General features: G+C 39.5%; 2 protein-coding genes across 2 annotated transcripts; one reads left to right on the top strand and one right to left on the bottom strand.

Moving 5' to 3' along the window:
- Nucleotides 1–2047: 2047 nt before the first annotated feature.
- Nucleotides 2048–3734, bottom strand: MOCS3 (molybdenum cofactor synthesis 3). Its single transcript, XM_081948089.1, has one exon. The coding sequence runs from the start codon at nt 3679–3681 to the stop codon at nt 2368–2370; it is 1314 nt and encodes a 437-aa protein (XP_081804215.1). The 5' UTR covers nt 3682–3734; the 3' UTR covers nt 2048–2367.
- A 36-nt stretch (nt 3735–3770) lies between these two features.
- Nucleotides 3771–14581, top strand: DPM1 (dolichyl-phosphate mannosyltransferase subunit 1, catalytic). Its single transcript, XM_081948090.1, has 9 exons — nt 3771–3952; nt 4645–4744; nt 5378–5411; nt 6153–6229; nt 7435–7460; nt 8525–8620; nt 9191–9259; nt 9509–9623; nt 12877–14581. The coding sequence occupies exons 1-9, from the start codon at nt 3849–3851 to the stop codon at nt 12979–12981; spliced, it is 726 nt and encodes a 241-aa protein (XP_081804216.1). The 5' UTR covers nt 3771–3848; the 3' UTR covers nt 12982–14581.
- Nucleotides 14582–19968: the final 5387 nt, after the last annotated feature.

The raw sequence follows: 19968 nt of genomic DNA, 5'->3' as shown, positions 1-19968 counted from the left end.
GTGCATTATGAATGAGATGTGTGATATGTGTGACTATTGGTGTACATTTTGGGGGCAAAGCCTGATCTTATGTATTTTAAGGTTAAACTGATCACTGAAGGGAAGAATAAAAGGACAGAATCTCAAAGGAAAGTTACTGCTTTGGGTTTTGGAAAGCCAATAAGCAAGAAACTAGCAGACACACCTTTACTCAAAACGGGAAATGGTGACGTTCACGTTTTGTAAAACCACGTCAGTTTTTTCCAACAAGCTCAGGACAAGAGAATGTTTCCTTTCCCCTCCACAAAATTATTTTTCACAAACACCTGACAAGAAAAATAAGAATGATGGCAAAAGTCACTTATAAAGTGAGAATCATAATTCAGTTACAGACTTGAACTCAAAATCACTCAATCCTAGTTAAATATTAATTGCTGAAGTATAATTGTACCCCTTTCCCTATATAAAAGGCACTATAAGGCAGCTACATCTCTAAAATATTTAGTATAGTTAAAAGTATAGAATTTAATGCCAACAGAGTATAGATTACTCATTTATTTATTCATCAGTGAATTTAGATCATTTTGAAGTAGTACTAGATTCCATAACCGCTTTGTTCCCTATGCCATCTTGTATGCTCAGGTTTTTCCCCCCACCATGTATATCTATATAGTTGAACAAAACTTTGATGTTTTTCTATTGTGTATGTGTGTGTGTGTGTGCGCGCGCGCATAATGGTTATCTTTGGAGAGCTGAATGCAACAAAATTTCATTTTAATGTTTGCTGATTAGTGTACATTTAAAGTGACAATAATTAAGATTCTATTCCATTCTCAAATTGTTTCGGAAGAGACTATCAATTGCTTTTTGTTTTGAAGAGAGATTTTGATATCTGAAGCCCCAGCATCTCTTAACGAAGAACTGCTAAAGAGTAATTCATGAGGTGGTTTACTGGTCTTCCAATTCTGCTGATGAGTTCTCATCATATCAATGCAGATTTTTTTTTTAAAAAAAAGGAAGTACTCAAGGACTATAACTTAATGTGCTAATGAAAGTTATGGTATAATTTAATAATATAAAGTGACAATATTAAAAGACACAGAATGGTACCTTTGGATTCAACAGGAAATCAAGGAAGGATACAATTAAATCAGCAGTATTTGGTCCTGGGAGTATTGGACTGTATTTATGCAAATACATGTTTTGTATGGTTTGTATATACTATAGTACCGTGATGGCGAACCTATGGCACGCGTGCCACAAGTGGCACGCGGAGCCATTTGTCAGGGCACGCAAGGCACTGCCCTGTCAGCTGGCCAGTGCGCATGCGCGCGCTGGCCAGCTGAGTTCACCTTTTTAAAAGCTATTTTTCGCCTTCCCCAGGCTCCAGAGGCTTTATAGGAGCCTGGGGAGGGCAAAAAGAGCCTCCCCCCGCCCCCCCGGAGGCTTCAGGGACCGTCCCTGAACCCTTCGGAATGCTTAAAACCACCCTCCGAGCAAACCAGAAGTCACTTCCGGGTTGCTCGGAGGGTGGTTTTAAGCGCTCCGAAGGCTTCAGGAAAGCCTCCGGACAGTCCCTGAAGCCTCTGGAGGGCCTCCGGGGGGTCGGGGGAGACTCTTTTCGCCCTCCCCAGACTCCTATAAAGCCCCTGGAGCCTGGGGAGGGCAAAAAAAACATGTAAAAATGGGGGGGGGGTCGTGCGTTGTGCACGCATGCGCACTGGGGGGGTTGCGCATTGCATTATGGGTGCGGCACGCCCACACTCGACCCCACTGCACTCCTCCCACTTGTGGCACGCGAGCCAAAAAAGGTTCGCCATCACTGCTATAGTACAATATAATTACTGGTCAAGCTACAAAAGGGAAATGAAATGTGAAACAGTGTCATTCCATCCAGACTTCTCTTTAGTATGTATTGTATTCATTTGTTCATTATTTAAGAACTTGAAGAACAACTTTTTTCCCCTCTTTCATATGCCTTCCTCTTTACAAGGAGAGGGTTATTTTCTCTCCCACCCAAGTTGCTTCGGGTGACTTACTTAAAGCAAGAATTCTAAAACTTTTTCCATAAAATGTTCCTGGAACTCCTTGCGACAAAATAGCAGCTGTAGTGCCTTTTTGCAGTACAAGTCCTGCCTTTTCTTCAACAGATGCCCTTGGCTATATCCAAATCAACCATTAATCTCTCAAATTCTTGTGGAACCTAGGACTCTTGAGAAATACTTTTTAAAAAGTATTTATTCAAAGAACTAAATGAGATTTCCAGAGATAACCAAATGAACATATAACAATGTTATAACCTTGTTATAACAATAACCCCCTTTCCAAAAACCAAGCAAAACTAATGCATTTTCATTATTATTATTAAAATGCATTTTAAAAAAAACATTAATACTGAGGAAAATCTTGGTCAATTTTGTCAGCCCATGCCATGAGTCCTCCTTTGATATCCTTAACTGAAATTAAGCCTAGTTCATCATAAAGCAGTTCCTGCAATATTCTCACAGCTTTCTGAGAGTCGTTTCCTAATTTACAGACAACATAAACTGGGAAAGTCTCAGTGCCATTGGTCCTCTCCTTCTCTTCGTGTATTTTCCGGTACAAAGACTTCAAACATTCTTCATCTTTTCTTTCTAGTTTATTTAAAGGCACCTGGAGGGATTTGGGCAAGCGACAGATCTCCACTTCGACTTCGGGGCGCACATCCACCAGCACATGAGCAACCTGGTTTTCTAGAATCTTCTTGTATTCCTCTACAGAAATCCTCTCCTCGCTGGACAGTACACGCAACGTGCGACACTTATCGGTTGCTGAAGACCCACAGAAAGTTTCATAATCCTGCAAGGTGGTCAGGGAGGGCCGGTCCCCACACACGGCGCACTTGGGATCCCTGGGCCTGAGCTGGATGTGGCGAAACCGTCCTTCAAGCGCATCGAAGAGCAGCATCGACCGGCTGAAGGAGGATCCCATCCCCGAGGCAATCTTGAGCACCTCCAAGGCCTGCAGGGAGCCGAGGATGCCGGGCACCACGCCCAAGACCCCGCCGTCGGCGCAGTTGGTGACCGTCTCAGGAGGAGGGGGCTTGGGGAAGAGGCACCGGTAACATGGCCCACCCTGGAAGTTGTACACAGCCAGCTGGCCCTCCAAGCGTAAGGCGCTGGCGGAGACCAAGGGCTTGCCAGCCAGCACACAGGCGTCGTTGACCAGGTAGCGGGTGGGCACGTTGTCGGAGCAGTCGGCCACGATGTCGTAAGTGCGGATCAGATCCAAGGCGGTGGTGGGGCTGAGCGCCAGCTCGTAAGGCTCGTATCTCCCGGCGGAATTCAGCTCTTTCAGCGCGGCGGCCGCCGAGTGCGCTTTGGAGCGGCCCAGGCGGCTCTCCCGGTGCAGCACCTGCCTGTGCAGATTATTCAGCTCCACCACGTCGTGGTCCACCAGACCCAGGCGCCCCACGCCCGCGGCGGCCAGGTACTGCGCCAGCGGGCAGCCCAGCCCTCCGCAGCCCACCACCAGCACCCCGCACGAGGAAAGCCGCAGCTGCCCGCGCACGCCCAGCTCCGGCAGCACCAACTGCCGCGAGTAGCGCTGGATATCCAGCCGGCTCAGTCCCGCCGTGAGGGCGGAAGGATCCGGCCTATCGCCGCCTCCGTCATCCGCCGAGTCCTCCTCGCGGGAAAACCGAGCGGCCTTTTCGGCTTGCATCGCAACGGCTTTCTTCCTCCGCCGGCGAGCGCGGCCTCCTTCCGTTTCCGACTCCGAGAGACATGCCGTAGACACGCCCCCTCCTCCCCGCCCACCGGCTGGCGGTTAACGCGCAGGCGCGGTGGGCGGTTGAGCGCGAGCGTGCGAGCGCGCGCGCGTGCTCCGTCATGGCGACCGCGGCCCGCAAGTATTCGGTGCTGCTGCCCACCTACAACGAGCGCGAGAATCTTCCCCTGGTGGTCTGGCTGCTGGTGAAGAGCTTCGAGGAAAGGTGACTAGAGCAGCGGGGGAGCGGTCTGTGGGACGGGTAGCCTTTGTAAGTGTGTTCCCAGCTCCTCGAACATTATGGGTTGGTGACTCAGTGGCTAAGACGTTGAGCTCGACGATCAGAAGGTTGGCGGTGAGCCGGGGGTTGGGTTACATGACCTGCAAGGTCCCTTCCAACTCTGTTACTGTTAAAATAGATATTTCCTTGGCTACTTTACTGACTTGGGCTGGATTTGATTTACTGCAACTTGAACGCGGAAGACTCATCCGAACAGCAGCCCCCGCAAGACTTTTGTATGTGAACAGGGAAGCTGTTGGTTTGGGGCTTGGAGCCGAGGGCCTCGAGTCTAGGTCCAGTACTGTTGTCATAGCACTATTACCAAGAAAAAACATGGTATTAAACAATATGTTACAGTAAATGTGTCTTTCCAAATAAATGTAATAGGATTCATGACTACAGTTGCTTTCAATGGGAAACCATTGGAGATTCTTCTCCCTTATGATTCTTGACGAATGTATCTTGTCTTTTTATGTACACTGAGAGCAGCATATGCACCAAAGACAAATTCCTTGCGTATCCAATTACACTTGACCAATAAAGAATTCTATTCTAATTCTATTCCTATTCTATTCTTTCCACCTTTAGAAATTGGCTCCATTTTGGACCTGACTTTACAAAATAATTCTTTTTTTCAGTGGGAATGAGTTCGAAATTGTAATTATAGATGATGGAAGCCCAGATGGGACGCAGGAAGTTGCTGACCAGTTAATAAAGATTTATGGATCAGACAAAATTGTAAGTTACTTTTTCCCCCCTTTGTCATCCCTCACTTATTCCAGTTTCTTTAAAGAAAGAACACCCACGGTAGGCAATGGGTTTGCTTAACTAGTATGCTGTTCACTTAATGACTATCATGTTCACTTAATAACCACTGTGTTCGCTGCTGTAAAAATGTTGTAAAATCAGGTCAGTCACAGGATAACCAGCTTAATGACCAGCACGACTTAATGATCGTATTTCCAATTCAATTATGGTCATAAGTTGAAGACTACCTATTGATTGTATATGTCATGGTTATTATTGGGACAGTCTTCTTTGGAATAGGTACTTCACTTGCAGGAACTGGGAGTGGAAGACAGCTAGTCCTAAATATAAGTCCACCTATATTTAAATACAGAGAGATTATAAGGTTACAGTAAAAGTATTTCTTATGCATTCTAAATTCAGGGAATCATATAAAATATGTTGGGAAATATGTAGGTTTACTTTAGGTAAATTAAATGTGGGGGAAATACAGATTATAATTATATAGTAGTTCTATTTGAGGAAGAGCAAAAGAGCAATAATGAAATTTTATTGGAAGTACATGATCATTAGTCAGAGTTTAGTATGGTTCATCTTTTTTGTGTGTTTACTTATACTTTACAGCTGTTGAGACCCAGAGCAAAGAAACTTGGATTGGGTAAGTAGTCAGTAATGAGATGATTAACAATATTGTATCAATTTATTGAGACCACTGTACATTAACCTTCAGTCGACTTTATTTTTCAAAAATGAATTTAAATCAGAATCTAATTTTGCTGCTAATTCCATGCATTGTTTTTTGAGAACCAGAAAAGCAGACAATATACACACTCATTTGGCAGCGTACAAAATTAGTTTTGTTGCTACTCAGAATTAATGACGATATCATGTAAGAAATTAATAGTCACATGAAAAGTAGCAAGTGTTAATTTTGTAGATATATAAACAGAAGATAGGCATAATGGGATTCTTACATAGTGAAATATTTTTTAAAAATATTTTTATTGAGTTTATAGGTTCCCACCACCCCCACCCACCTGTATGAGCTGGCTGGCTTACAACAAAAATAAAACCAGAATATTCATTTTTAAAAGTCTGTACACAAAAACAAAATTTTCCACAAGAGGTCTACCATTTGTTCTAACTGGACTAGGATTGGAACTATATGAATCTCTGGTGGGAGGATATTCCAGACGGCAGATGCCCAAGATAGACAAGGTCCCTACCAAGTTGTTTAATCAATGGGACCCAGCTCTTGTCAGACTGTATGAGATAGGAAGAAACTATCATATTTGATACATAGAGATGAGATTATTTGACTTAATGTCAGAAACATTTTATTCATGTACATGATTGTTAAAGGAGAGGGGAGTCATGGTTTTTATATTGTTTGCATCAGGAACTGCTTACATTCATGGAATGAAACATGCCACAGGAAACTTCATTATTATTATGGATGCTGATCTCTCACACCATGTAAGATTGCTCTCCTCTATTTTTTTCTTCTTAAACATTTTCTTTATTTCATTTGCCTTGATTATCCACCCTCTGTATTTTGAAGTACTTTAAAGATCTGGCTCTTTCTTCAATCCTTTGGAAAGGACAACTGATGGCTCTTTCTTCCTTTCTGTTGCTCTATAGGTTTATTTTCTTTTATTTGTTTTTAAATGTTTTAGAATTGTAAACCATCCTGAATCATTGGAAATTAGATGGGATATAAATTTAATAAATTATTTTGCATGGGTAATCTACAGTTAGACTCACCATCTAGGACAAGTGGAAACTTAAAATTCAAGTCCTAACCAAGGGCCCAAGAATGATTAAAGTGGCATATAAGACTATAGGGAGGTCCAAGCAGTTGTTTTTGTTTTCAAAATTAGGGTGTTCAGGCCTAGAAGATTTAGTACTTCCAGATATCACGGGAAGTTGTTTAGATATTACTTTGAGAACTCCAATTAAAATTAATAACAAGCGATTACTTGTTCCATATATGTTCAACTACAATCTGCAAATCCTAGTATTTTCTATTTTTTGATTGTTTTTCCTCAATCCTAGTATAATCTAGCATAATCAATCCTAGCATTACCTAGCAGCATCAATGAATCAGATTTTATTCTTTTTAATAACTTTTATTTAATTAATCAAGCACAAAGTGAATTAATATGTTGCCCATTTCACTCTGCAAAGTAACTCTGGGAGGCTTACAATTAAAATCTTACATATAAAAACATTAGATGCAGAAAATAAGAGGCAAAAGGCAAAACCAGTACAATAGTATCCTTCACCTCCAGCAAAGACCACCCCCATCAGGACCCCAGGCCAACAGACAGAGCTAGGTTTTAATGTCCTTCCAGAAGGCTAAAAGGGTGGGGGAAGACCTATTTCAAAGAGCGGGGCCATGGCCCAAAAAGCTCTCCTTCTAAGACCCTGCCAGCTGAAACCTTTTGACTAATGGAGCTCACAGCATGTCCCTTCTGCTAGACTGAGCGGTACAGGCCAATATTAGGTTATGAATAAAATGCCTGTCTCTTTGAATTTAACTTCCCATAAGATCTTAACCCATTCATTTTCCCAAACTTTCTCAATCTGATGGTCTCGGTACTATTTATTATGTTCTTTAAAAATCATTTATTATTTTTGTTTTTATTGCTTTTCCTCATAACTTTTTTTTCTCCTTGCAGCCCAAATTTATTCCAGAGTTTATCAAGTGAGTAGCATTTTTAATATTTAAAGCCAGGCCTTATAATTTATTACCCCTTTGTGGTGTTTATTTTTGGTAGGGATAGACAATAAGCTTGAATACCAGAGGAAATCTACACCATGCTGTTACAAAACTGCACTGTAGAAGATAATGCAGTTGTGTTGCATAGCTTTGCAACATAATATGATGTATTACTTCCCATTCAAGAGTTTTTAGCTGAACTCTTTCATGAGAGAGTTTTGGGAATAAATCATTTGTTTCAAAAATGTAAGGAAGGTTCACAAACACTTTGGACCTGTTGGAATACTAGGAATTTTGAAAATATGTTGTTTCTTCTGTTTCTTATTTGTTGTTATAGTTTACTATGTTCATGTCACTTTAATGTGATATATAATTGGCAAGGTTCTTATAAAGTGAATTCCATGTAATCTACATGTGAGTAACTGCTTGTTCTCACCTAGTGCATAGCCTTTTTCAAATCCTACATCAGTTTAACTATGTCATACATCTGATGAAGTGAATTACAGTTCATCAGAACTTTGGCCTTTCAATAAAATGGTTCATCAGAAAAGGTGCTGCCATTCCTTTGGATTTTTGGCCACCACAGCTGATGAAATAGTCAAAGGAAAAATGTATGAATGTGTAATATCTCAATCTACACACTACTGTAATCTTTTAATTATGGAGTATGAGGTGGCATGCCATACCTGAACTAGTTTGATAAATAGGTCATAATAAAAAATAACATTATTTACAAACATAATTCCCTAATATTCTGTGTATTTGCTTGTAGATTTCTATTTATTTACTTTGTGCTCATTTAAATTGCTTATCAAATACCTGCATTGCTCAAAGAATATCATAGTTTTATTCTCTAGCTCTAACCATACTTTGAAGATGAAAAAGTATTAATTTTTAGTTTGTTTTATTTTTGTATTGCACATTACATTTTTTAGTATCATTGGTGTATTTCCCTGTTTCTGGATTTTATTGATGTACTAAATATGTGGGTTTGTAATTCAGAGGGAAAAAAACTCTTTCTTTTCTCTACCCAATTATTATTTCTGTAGAAAACAGAAAGAAGGAAATTTTGATATTGTGTCTGGGACTCGATATAAAGGAAATGGAGGTGTGCATGGATGGGATCTAAAACGAAAATTGATCAGGTCAGTGTTTCATCTATAGCCCTGTACCACTAGCAAAAAGCATCTCATGAAACTGCCCATTTTCTTTCTCTGAATCGTTTCTGAAAGAGTTGCCAGACACAGATTCTAAAAAGATTTCTTTAATTCTGAGAACATTGAAGAAAAAATTCTTATTTCTATCCAGCCCAGCTACACATCTTACACATCTTTTTATCCATTTTTATTTCATAAACATATTCTCCACATGGGATATTCTGAAACTGAACACCATATTCTTCAAACATTCTTGAAAGCTCAGCTCAATATTATCTAGATTAGAGACACCTTACCTCAAAATACTAATATACTAATTGCAGAAAATAATGGTAGGAGACATTTATGTCTCCATCCCGTTTGGAAGAAACAAAACATTGAACTAGCATTGGGCCGTATATTTCAGGGATGCAGCAGAGTTGGGCTTAAAAATATTTTGTTAATGTAAACTATCACTATGTTACTCTGATCCTTTAATGAAACATCTTTAAAACATGGTTTAATTGTTCATTTTAAAATTCTGATTTGCATATTAAAACATTGTATCTTACTTTGCAGCCGAGGTGCCAACTTTTTAACTCAAGTTCTATTACGGCCAGGTGCATCAGACTTAACAGGAAGCTTCAGGTAAGCTGGTTTCTAAAGGGCACATAACAATTCATGATGAGCAAGAATGCTTCAGGATAATGGCCAGTCTGAGATTGATAAAGAGATCTACTGAACCTGTAAAACTGTTAGATAACATCTGGGAGGCCCCTGCATATAGGTTATTGCTATTATTTATTCTTTCTTTACTACTTATTTATTACTTGAAAATGTGTGTGCCTCTAACTGAGCTGTTGTAAACATTGTCATTTTATGTGCACTAAATTTCAGGTTATATAGAAAAGAGGTTCTACAGAAACTGATGGAGAAATGCGTTTCAAAAGGATATGTTTTCCAAATGGAAATGATTGTCCGGGCCAGACAATTGGGTTATTCTATTGGAGAGGTATGCTAAGAATCTAAAGCATAAAGAACATACTACATTTACATTTTTTGTGCTCAAAGTTTACCTTCTGGTTATTAGAGTGAATTGATTGACAAGTAAAAACACTGAGGATTCAGATAAGATCTTATAGCATGAGTAGCTTATATTAACATCTTAATTACTGATTTACCCAGTAGTTTAAACACAATTGCTAATTGGCCAAAGCATCACAAAGTTAATCAGATGATGAACCTGACGGTCAATAACTATGATCAAGTAAGAGGTGCTGTTATAATGTGAACATTTCTTCTATCATTTAAAGATGCAGGGGATGAGAAAGGTATCCACTTAAATTCAAAGAAAAGCTTAATAGCAATAGCACTTAAACTTATATACTGCTTCACAGTGCTTTACAGTCCTCTGTAAGCGGTTTACAGAGTCAGTATATTGCCCCCAACAATTTGGGTCCTCATTTTACCAACCTCGGAAGGATGGAAGGCTGAGTCAACCTTGAGCCTGATGAGATTCGAACTGCCAAATTGCAGTCAGCCAGGAGGCAGCAAAAGTAGCCCTGCAGTGCCGCACTCTAACCACTGCGCCACCATGGCTCATGCCACCTTTCCAGCCATAACAGTGATGGCGAACCTATGGCACGCATGCCACAGGTGGCACACGGAGCCATTTGTCAGGGCACGCAAGGCACTGCCCTGTCAGCTGGCCAGCGCGCATGCGTGCGCTGGCCAGCTGAGTTCAGCCTTTTTTAAAGTCATTTTTCACCCTCCTCAGGCTCCAGAGGCTTTATAGGAGCCTGGGAGGGCGAAAAGAGCCTCCCCCTCCCTGTAGGCTTCATGAGCTTCCCTGAAGCCTCCGGAGCGCAAAAAAACGGCCCTATGGGCAAACCGGAAGTTCGGGAACGGACTTCCAGTTTGCTGAGAGGGTCATTTTGAGCACTCCAAAGGCTTCAGGGAAGCCCCTTGAAGGTCCCTGAAGCCTTTGGAGTGCTTAAAACGACCCTCTGAGCAAACCGGAAGTGAGTTCTGATTTGCTCGGAGAGTTGTTTTGACTGCTTCGGAGGCTTCAGGGAAGCCTCCTGAAGGTCCCTGAAGCCTCCGGAGGGCTTCTGGGGGGGGGCGGGGGGGGCTGTTTTCGCCCTCCCCATGCTCCTATAAAGCTTCTGGAGCCTGGGGAGGGTGAAAAGAGTATGCAAAAATGGAAGGTCGCACCTGTAGTGCACGCATGTGCACGGGGGGGGGGGGGTGTCACGCATTGCATTATGGTTGCGGCACTCCTGCACACAACCCCCCTGCGCTCCCCCCACCTATGACAGGCAAGCCAAAAAAGGTTTGCCATTGCTGAGCCATAGCTTCTACAATTAACTGTAATATATCCTCTCTAATATTACCCTGCCATCAGGGTAAATTTGGTCTGATAGCTTCATTTCTAGTCATGTATTGAAGGTGAAAGTTATTCATGTCTTTGCCATGGTATATTAAAAAAGCATAATTTCTAAGGGCCCATATTTTAATTACCAAGGGCCTAGTATTGTGCCTAATAAATCTTTGTCTAATATTTTATCACTTGTTAAGTTTCACCAAGTTTCAGGTCACGAAGTGGGTACTGCTTCTATAGAGAAGTTATTTTTATTTATTAAAAATTCTTATATCATTTTTGCATTTGTTAGACTCTTAGCAATGTAGAGTGCAAAAGCAAAAGCAATAAAAACTTACTTTTTAAAACAGCCAGATTTTTTTACCAATTTGGGAAAGGATAAAAAAATGTTCTAATGAGTTCTTGGTTCTCTGATTTGCCCCATAACCAGCAGTGAAACACAGTTCCTTACTTACTTCTGCCCAACTGGCTGAAGTCCATCAAGATGTTTAGTATCTTGGGGCTTCATCTGTATTACATATTGTAGATTACTTTGCTAGTTGTTAAATTAGCAATGTCTGGGTATCCTATTTATTGTAAAAATTCTATACCTTTCATTCCAATTTGAGAGATGCCCTGGGATTCTTGAATCCTTTAGCTATGCTTGTTTATGAATTTATGCCAATGTCTGCTATGTGTCAACAGAAGATTTACAAAGCATTCTTCATTAGAATTTCCACTGCCAAAAATAAATATGCATAGAAACATAATATATGTTTTGCAGAAAAATTTGCGTGTAGGAATTTTTTCTCTGTTTCTGTTTGCCAGTTGATTTCTAGTGGTGTATACTTACTGAAAATTCCTAATTGGATTTTCCTGTGAATTCCAAAGGCTGAATTTGGGCTTTGGAGAATTTTAACATATTACATGCTGAAATGTTACCATTCTTGTTTTGCTGTACTGAAAATAAACTGTAGTTTAAAATATTACAAAAACAGTTCTGTCTATATTTAATGAACAGTTAGTGAATTGAAACCTTGTGTAATTTCACAAAAGCATTACTTCAGATATTTGCTATAAAAAGAAAGCAGTGCAAGTCAATATCCCTTGAGAGTAAGAATGTTTTATAGTTCCTTTGGGCCCTTTGAGACATTATATGACCTTGTTCTGCAAAAATCAGAAAAAGAGTAATTTCCGCAAGGTTATATGAATTTACCACTAAACTGGGAATCTATACTTCTTTAAGATAGATATACTAGCCGCCATAATACTAAAATATATACCTTTGTTCTATTATACACAGGGATACTGTATTCAGTAAGATATATACTGGGTACCTTTGAAAAGTGCGAAGTTGTTATTCTGTATTGTAGCAATAATAATGAATTTCATTTCAAAATAAGAAAGATGGATTTCATTTCAACATAAGGAAGATATGGATAGTTTAATAGATTTAAAGGGAACCTGGTTATTTTGTCAAATTTATTTAAAAGATTACAATTATATCATCATAAAACAGTACTAAAATAAGCAGTACAGATTATAGTGAAGCAACTATCAAAATTAAATGATTTGCAGCTTGAGTAAACAGAGTTGTTGGCAGTGTTTGAAAGAGCATAATAATCAGAGAGAGAAAAACAGTCCCGAATATGGTGGAATTTTTTTAGACTTCTAGTGCATGCCATCTTCATATTCAGGTTCTGGGTAGGTTGTTTTGCAACAATGATTTTGTAAGAAATGTTCTCTAAGCATATTTAAATGTGAGACAGCTATCATTTCATATTCTGCATCAAAAGACATTCCATTACATGTTGGTAGATAAACATTGAATCTTGAGGTGAAGTGTTCCTGTTTATATTTTTATTGGTTCTTATAACTGAAATGATTTTATTTTTTCATTTAATAGGTTCCAATATCATTTGTGGATCGAGTCTACGGAGAATCCAAGCTAGGAGGCAATGAAATAGTTTCCTTTCTGAAAGGATTGTTGACTCTATTTGCCACTACATAATAGAGAGCTTCAGTAGTATGCCAGCTTTTTTATAGTTTGACTGAATAATTTATATTGGAATGTGACAGAAATTCATTATAGCTTTAGAGAACAAAATTTCAAGGTCTCTTCCATTCGAGGTTATGACAGCGCTGAAAAAAGTTACTTATGTCACATTTATGATGTCAGAGCATTCACGTGCTCAAAATTTGGATACTTGACAACTGGCATGTATTTACAACAGTACCAGGATCCTTTTGTGATCACATAATCAACTTTGGGATCTGCCCAACTGGCTTCTGACAAGCAATGTTAATGGGGACGCCAGTTTTATTTAACAACCACATGATTCACTTAAAGACCATGGGAAAAGGTTATAAAATTGGCCATAACTTAATAACTGCCTCACTTAGCAGAAGGAGTTCCAGCCCCAACTTTGGTTGTAAGTCAAGGGCTACCTGTACTTCATATCTGAGAATGTAAAAGCTAAAGTTTTAAATTTCTTCAACACTTTTAGTTTAAAAAAGTTTTTGCATTTTAAATGAACTACAGGTAATTATCTGGAAATAATAATGTATGGATTTCTGGAAAGATATGTTTATATAGCAGGTCATGAAGCAATTAAGAGGACTAGTGCAATGATACCTTTCTGATGGTACATTTGCATATACTACATTCATATATTTTGGAAAATGATAAACATTCCACCTGCAGACTGTTCGGGGGTGGGTGGGGGGGAAATCAAAATTTACATTCCAATCTTTAGTTATAATTATTGTGGAATATAGTTTTTTGCTTCAGGCGTTGTTTGCAATTTAAATGAATAAATAAAATATAAATCCTATTACAAATATCAGTTTTGGGGGAAGGGATTTTCAGTCATTTGTTTTAATTTAAAAAATATTCTACTCACTTATTCTGTAAAGTTTGACTGGGTGGGGGGGACAAGTAAAAAGAGTACCTAAATGATCGAAGTACCACATCTTTCATATTCAAAAAAGATAGAATAGTGGGATTTTTTTTTATTTTACAAAATGAAATGGACAATCTAAATCTATAAAATTATGCATAGTACAAAGAAGGAAATACCTCTATTTGATAGAAGTTAGGATCATCAATGAAATCAGATGACAAGTCATGATAAAATTTCTTGTTAAAACATGATTAAAACCATGTAATGTGATTTTTAAAAATATTTCAAATATATGTACGTGCACTTACAGATAATTATAAATATATTATCTAATTGGAACCTTCAGATTTTGAGGCCATAACTTTCTGAACACTCATTACTGGAAGACTGATCATCTCTCTGTGTTTGTGTGTGTGTGTGTGTGTGTAATTTCATATTATTTCAAATGGTTCAGATAGTTACTATGATAAATTGTCTTGTTCATAAAGTTTGAACTTTAAATGGTAACTTTCTCATAGAAGCAAATTGTGTTCTTTAAACCCCTGTTTTTATCTCAGGTTGAACTGACTCCCCTTTTCCATTTAGTCCTGGTTATCTTTATTTTCTCAAATTTCCTTGTACTGTTTGTGTCAGTTGTTTTTACTTTTTGTAAAATATAGGTAATTTATTTGAGGACATTAATTCTGAATAAATTAATTATGAAATACATTTTTGTCTCCTGTATCTTTGTATGATAAATCATTATGGCTAATATAGGTGTCAAGACCAAATTCATGACATGCAGAGCAGCAACAGTATCACCAGATGGCAGCATTTTGCTTGAAGCTAAGCAGGGCCAGATCTGGTTAATGGTTGAATGGGAATCCACTACGGAATACTAAAGGTGTAGGGGTGTAGAAAAACAGCTTGAAAAAATCACTTCTGTATTAGCAGGAAATTATGGTTGTATCTGCAGAATCATAAGGAGTCAAACTCAACTTGAGACCAGCTTTACCTTTACATAGTGAAAAAAAACTTAATAGAAATCATTGGCCATCATAAGAATAACAATGATCTCATCTATTTTATCTACAGTTGTATGTGAGTTGAATCCAATTGTTTTAGCCATTTCTGCTGGCACTTCTATTAGGGATAGGTAGATAGTATCCAGCAACGCAAAGTATGTAGACTAGTATCAGGGTTCTTACATATGGACCAGGGGTGGGATTGAAAAATGTTAGCAACCGGTTCTCTGCCCGGTTGCTGGGTGGGCGTGGCCTACTGGGCCTGCTGCACCATGGGAGGGGGGGGTGTTTTTGCCCTCCCCAGGCTCTGGAGCACACACCCCAGAACATCCAGGAGGCCTGTTTTTCACCCTCCCAGAGCCTCCACACAGGCCTTGCGTTTACCTGGCATGATGAATGGGCCGCGTGGAGACTCAAGAGAGGGGCAGGGTGAGCGGGGCCAGCGAGTTCTTGCAACTACCGGTTGAGGGAGTTTGTCCGAATCGACTGAATCCTACCCCTGATATGGGCATTGCCTGGCCTTTATCAAGCTTATTAAGAGTGATTCCTTCAATATATTGTCAATATTCTGTACAGGAAGTTGTTTTTTAGCATCTACCAATGGGACTGGCAACTTGATATGATCTTACTTCAGCTTTGCGTTACAGACCGCCAAAAATTATAAATGAAGAATTGGGTTGTCTCAGCCTTCCATTCTTCCGAAGTTGGTAAAATGAGGACCCTGATTGTTGGACGCAATATGCTGACTCTAAACCACTTGGAGAGGGCTGCAAAGCACTGTGAAGCAGTATATAAGTCTAAGTACTATTGCTATTGCTTAAAAAGTTACTTTCTGGATGGATGGCAACCGACTGAAACTCAACCCTTCCAAGACGGAGTGGCTGTGGCTTCCGGCGCCCCGGTTCAACCAGGTGTGTCCTTCTCTGGCCATTGGGGGCGTGCAACTAGCCCCTATGGAACAGGTGCGCAATTTGGGCGTCCTCCTGGATGCCCGGCTGTCCATGGATGACCATGTAACAGCCGTGGCAAGGGGGGCGTTCCATCAGGTTCGCCTGATGCGCCAATTGCGCCCCTTATTGGACCGGGATGCCCTACGCACAGTCACCCATGCGCTGGTGACGTCTCGCCTGGACTACTGCAATGCTCTCTACATGGGGCTTCCTTTGAGATGCACTCGGAGACTACAGTTGGTCCAGAACGCGGCCGCGCGGGTGATCATGGGGAGGACTAGATTCTCCCCTGTAACACCTCTCCTGCGCGAGCTGCACTGGCTTCCTGTGGTCTTCCGAGTGCGTTTCAAGGTCTTGATTATGATCTTTAAAGCGCTCCATGGCACAGGGCCTAGTTACATGCAGGATCGCATCCTGCCCCACACATCCCTACGACCAATCCGCTCTCACAGAGAGGGACTTCTCCGGGTGCCGACCGCCAAACAGTGTCGGGGGGCGACACCCAGGAGCAGAGCCTTCTCTGTGATGGGCCCAGCCCTGTGGAATGACCTCCCCCGGGACATCAGGATGACTTCCGATCTCCGCTCCTTCCGTGTACAACTGAAAACCCACCTCTTCCAACTATCTGGCCTGGCTCAACCGTAATTTCCTCGTACTCCTCCTGACTGTCTGTTTTTAATCATTTTGAATTGGATTGTACATGGGGTATTGTAATTAGGGTATTTTAATGGTTTTTAACTGTCTATGTATTGTATCTGTCAACCTCCTCCGAACATGTGTGTCCTTGTACTTATGTGTGTCGTGGATTTATGTAAATGTTATATGTTTTTACTCCATTGTACGCCGCCCCGAGTCCTTTTCGGAAAGGGAGCGGCTAATAAATTTAAATTATTATTATTATTATTATTTTTCATCCCTGTCGTAACTGCAAATGGTTGCTGTCTGAGGCAGACACTAAATGTGGACTACTTGTTAATGGAATAAAGACGATAACCCTACAGTTCAATTGTTTGTGTATCACTACTTATCCTTACTAGCAGATCTAAATACACAAAAATATTTCTGGTCTTTTGAGCAATGGGTAAACTGCTTTTAATGGTGGGCACCTGATTTGACTGGAACCTGCAATTTATTTTTTAAACTAAGAAACAAAAACTTTAGAAAAGGTAGAACTAAAATGATTGGCTCTTTTTTTCTCCAGGAAGGTTTTTTTTTAAATTTAAGTCATGCTTTTTGCTATTGTCTACTTTTAAAAATTTAAAAAAAAATGCTGCTAAAATATGTTATTTTTGCTGCTAATTTTTACTGGGTACGGCTTTAAAAGCATGTATGGATGCAGTGAGGTGGGGATGGGGGCGAACAGTCTGAACACCAGCCTATCATCTTCCTGGTCTCTTCTACCCTTTCCTAGAATTAAGGCAAGATAATCCATGCGTCAGCCTTTGCAAATATTAATTTGGCATCTTTTGCAGAATTCAATTATTTGAATATTAATGGAATGACATGGGATTCAGCCATGGATAAAACAATTTCAGCGCTAATCTGATTCATGAATTATGCTCAGCAGTAATATTGTTTGCTTGGAACTGACTTTGCATGACTTTGTGTGAATTCACTGGCTGCTGCACCTGTTCAAAGTAAACACAGTGGAATAACTTCTGAGAATTCTCTGGTTGCTGCTGCTGTTATGTGAGGAAGTTATTGCTTGTTATGGTATTGTGCAAAAGTAACTGATTGCACTAATATAATCACAATATTATTACATAATTGATACTAATTGGTGTGTGTTCCTATTGTTTAAATAATGTAAGAAGTACTGCTGTTTAGTAGTAAGATTTGATAGACCCCTGTATTTCCCATAATGCTGGTCCAGCAGAATCAACTGATCTGTAATATACCATAGAAAGTATATCTTGCCACTCGTTCTCTTGTTTTTATTTTACAGTCTCTTGTGACAAAATTCTAATCTGGGAAAAATAAGTTAACCATTTGTATTTATTTATAATTTCTCATCTATGAAATATTTCTTGTGCTGAGAGCCACAAAGGTATTTTCAAACACAACCTGATTTCATATTGTCAATATGACATGCCTAAAAAATTATTTTAAAATCTACATTAACCTTAGCTTTGTTGTACCATAAGCATCCTTGCTACCCAAATCCCAAATCATGCCCTTCTAACTCCAATAGCCTTCTATTTCATAGCATCATCTACTTCCATCCAAACTAAACAGTTAGCTGCAAAGTATTATTTTAGATCAGACCCAATCCTCCTCTTTTCTTTGCATCCTGCCATGCCTGATATTTAACTAATGCTTTTTCCATGTCACAAGAATGTATCTTTCTGCCATTGTTTAAATGGTACATCAGTTGTTAAAATGGATATTTTCTGAAACAAAAATAGTATTCTAGACATAAATTCTTCTTAATCACAGAAATTCTTTCAATATTGACCATTTTCACATATCTTTTTAACTTCATATCTTCAGGGGACTTAGTTTAAACTAGCATTTCATATTTGTTGACACCCATGTATTTTATCTTCTTAATTTTAAAGCCTACATCATGTCTATTTGATCTGGATCTAGAGATTTCTTGGTAATATTTTTGTCTTCTGTTTGTTAATTTTGAAATCAGCTAATGCACCAAATTCTTTTAATTTTCCTATTTAATAATTCAATTTCCTTTAAGGGATCTTACAAAACCAGCACCAAATCATCTGCAAAAGCTCTCAACTGGGTGTTTCTTCTTAAATTTTTATTCCCACTATCCTATTATCTTGTATTGTCTCTATTCAAAACCAAAAGAGACAGTGGGTAGCCCTGTCTTGTTCCTTTATATAGTTTCTCCATTAACAATAATTTGTGCCTTTTATGACATGCAGATCAACTCTACTCAATTTATAAAGTTTTCTTCGAATATCATATTTCCTAAAGATTTAATTTGAAAAAAATCATATCAGATTACCAAAAGTTTTCTCTGCATCTAAAAAAAAAAAAAAACACTCCTGCAGCTTGATTTTTATTTCACAGTTCTAAGCAAGCTACAATGTCCACTTCTGACATTCTCTTTTAACTGGTGAACAACTGCTAAACTATGAGTCAGCAATATGCTGCAGCTGTCAAAAGAAAAAGAAAAAACGCCAACACAGTCATGGGTTACATCAAAAGAGGGATAGCATCAAGATTAAGGGTGGGGGCAGTTCCACTCTATACTGCCCTGGTGAGGTCACATCCAGTTCTGGTAATCACAATATAAAAGAGATGCTGAGATCCTAGAAAGAGTGCAGAGAAGAACAATTAGGTTGATAAAGGATCTGGAGGCTAAATGCTATGAAGAATAGCTAAAGGAACTAGGTATGTTAAGCTTTATGAAAAGAAGACTGAAACATGATAGCAGTCTTCCAATACTTGAAGGGTTGCCACAGGGAAGAGGGCGTTGATTTAATCTCCACCAGCACCTGAAGATAATAGGAGCACATGTAGCGAAGTTCATCAGAGAGAGAGTCAACCTGGAAATGAGGAATTTCCTGACAGAATTATTAAGCAACGGAACAGCTTACATCCTGTAGCTGTGAGTCCTCCATTACTGGAGGTTTTCAAGAAAAAGATTGGACAATCATTTGAGATGTTCTGAGGATTCCTGCCTTGGGCAGGTTTTGGATTAGAAGACTCTATGATTCTCTAAACTGTCTTTTAAATTAAAAAAAAAACATACACATTGATCTTCATGACTAAATTCTTGCAAGATTACTTTCTGCCTATTGACTAGTGTTGGAAGTTAAAACCCACCCCTCTCCTAGAGAAATTAAATATTTTGGGAAATATTGAAAAAGCAGAATACTTCCTCAAAAAAAGAGAAATAGAAACTCAAGAGGGGCAGAAACTCAACCGCCCCCACCTTTGTGAATGAGCCATTAAGACCTGAGCCAGTCTATTCTATATAACAAAGATCTCCCCCCTTCAGCTCCAGGGTGATGGGATTAAGGCGCCTGGGAAAATTACATCACCACCCAGCAAATCAAGCAAGTCTCGGAGACAGCCTACAGAGTTGCCCCTGCATGGCCCCATGGGAGTCTGACAACCAATCAGAATACAAGCTCAAATTCAAAGCCCAGAGAGGGCATAAAACCACAGAATT

The sequence above is a fragment of the Natrix helvetica genome (genome assembly GCF_964273705.1).
Source record: "Natrix helvetica genome assembly, chromosome: 3".
NCBI lineage: Eukaryota > Metazoa > Chordata > Lepidosauria > Squamata > Natricidae > Natrix > Natrix helvetica.
Note: the sequence above shows the minus strand (reverse complement) of the source record. Positions and strands in the feature narration are given on the sequence as shown.

Excerpts from the sequence above, each read along its gene's own strand:
- DPM1 (XM_081948090.1), top strand. The coding sequence starts at position 3,849 with ATGGCGACCGCGGCCCGCAAGTATTCGGTGCTGCTGCCCACCTACAAC. Across the intron at positions 3,953-4,644 it reads GTGAAGAGCTTCGAGGAAAG|TGGGAATGAGTTCGAAATTG; the intron begins GTGACTAGAGCA and ends TCTTTTTTTCAG. Across the intron at positions 5,412-6,152 it reads AGCAAAGAAACTTGGATTGG|GAACTGCTTACATTCATGGA; the intron begins GTAAGTAGTCAG and ends TGTTTGCATCAG.
- MOCS3 (XM_081948089.1), bottom strand. The coding sequence starts at position 3,681 with ATGCAAGCCGAAAAGGCCGCTCGGTTTTCCCGCGAGGAGGACTCGGCG.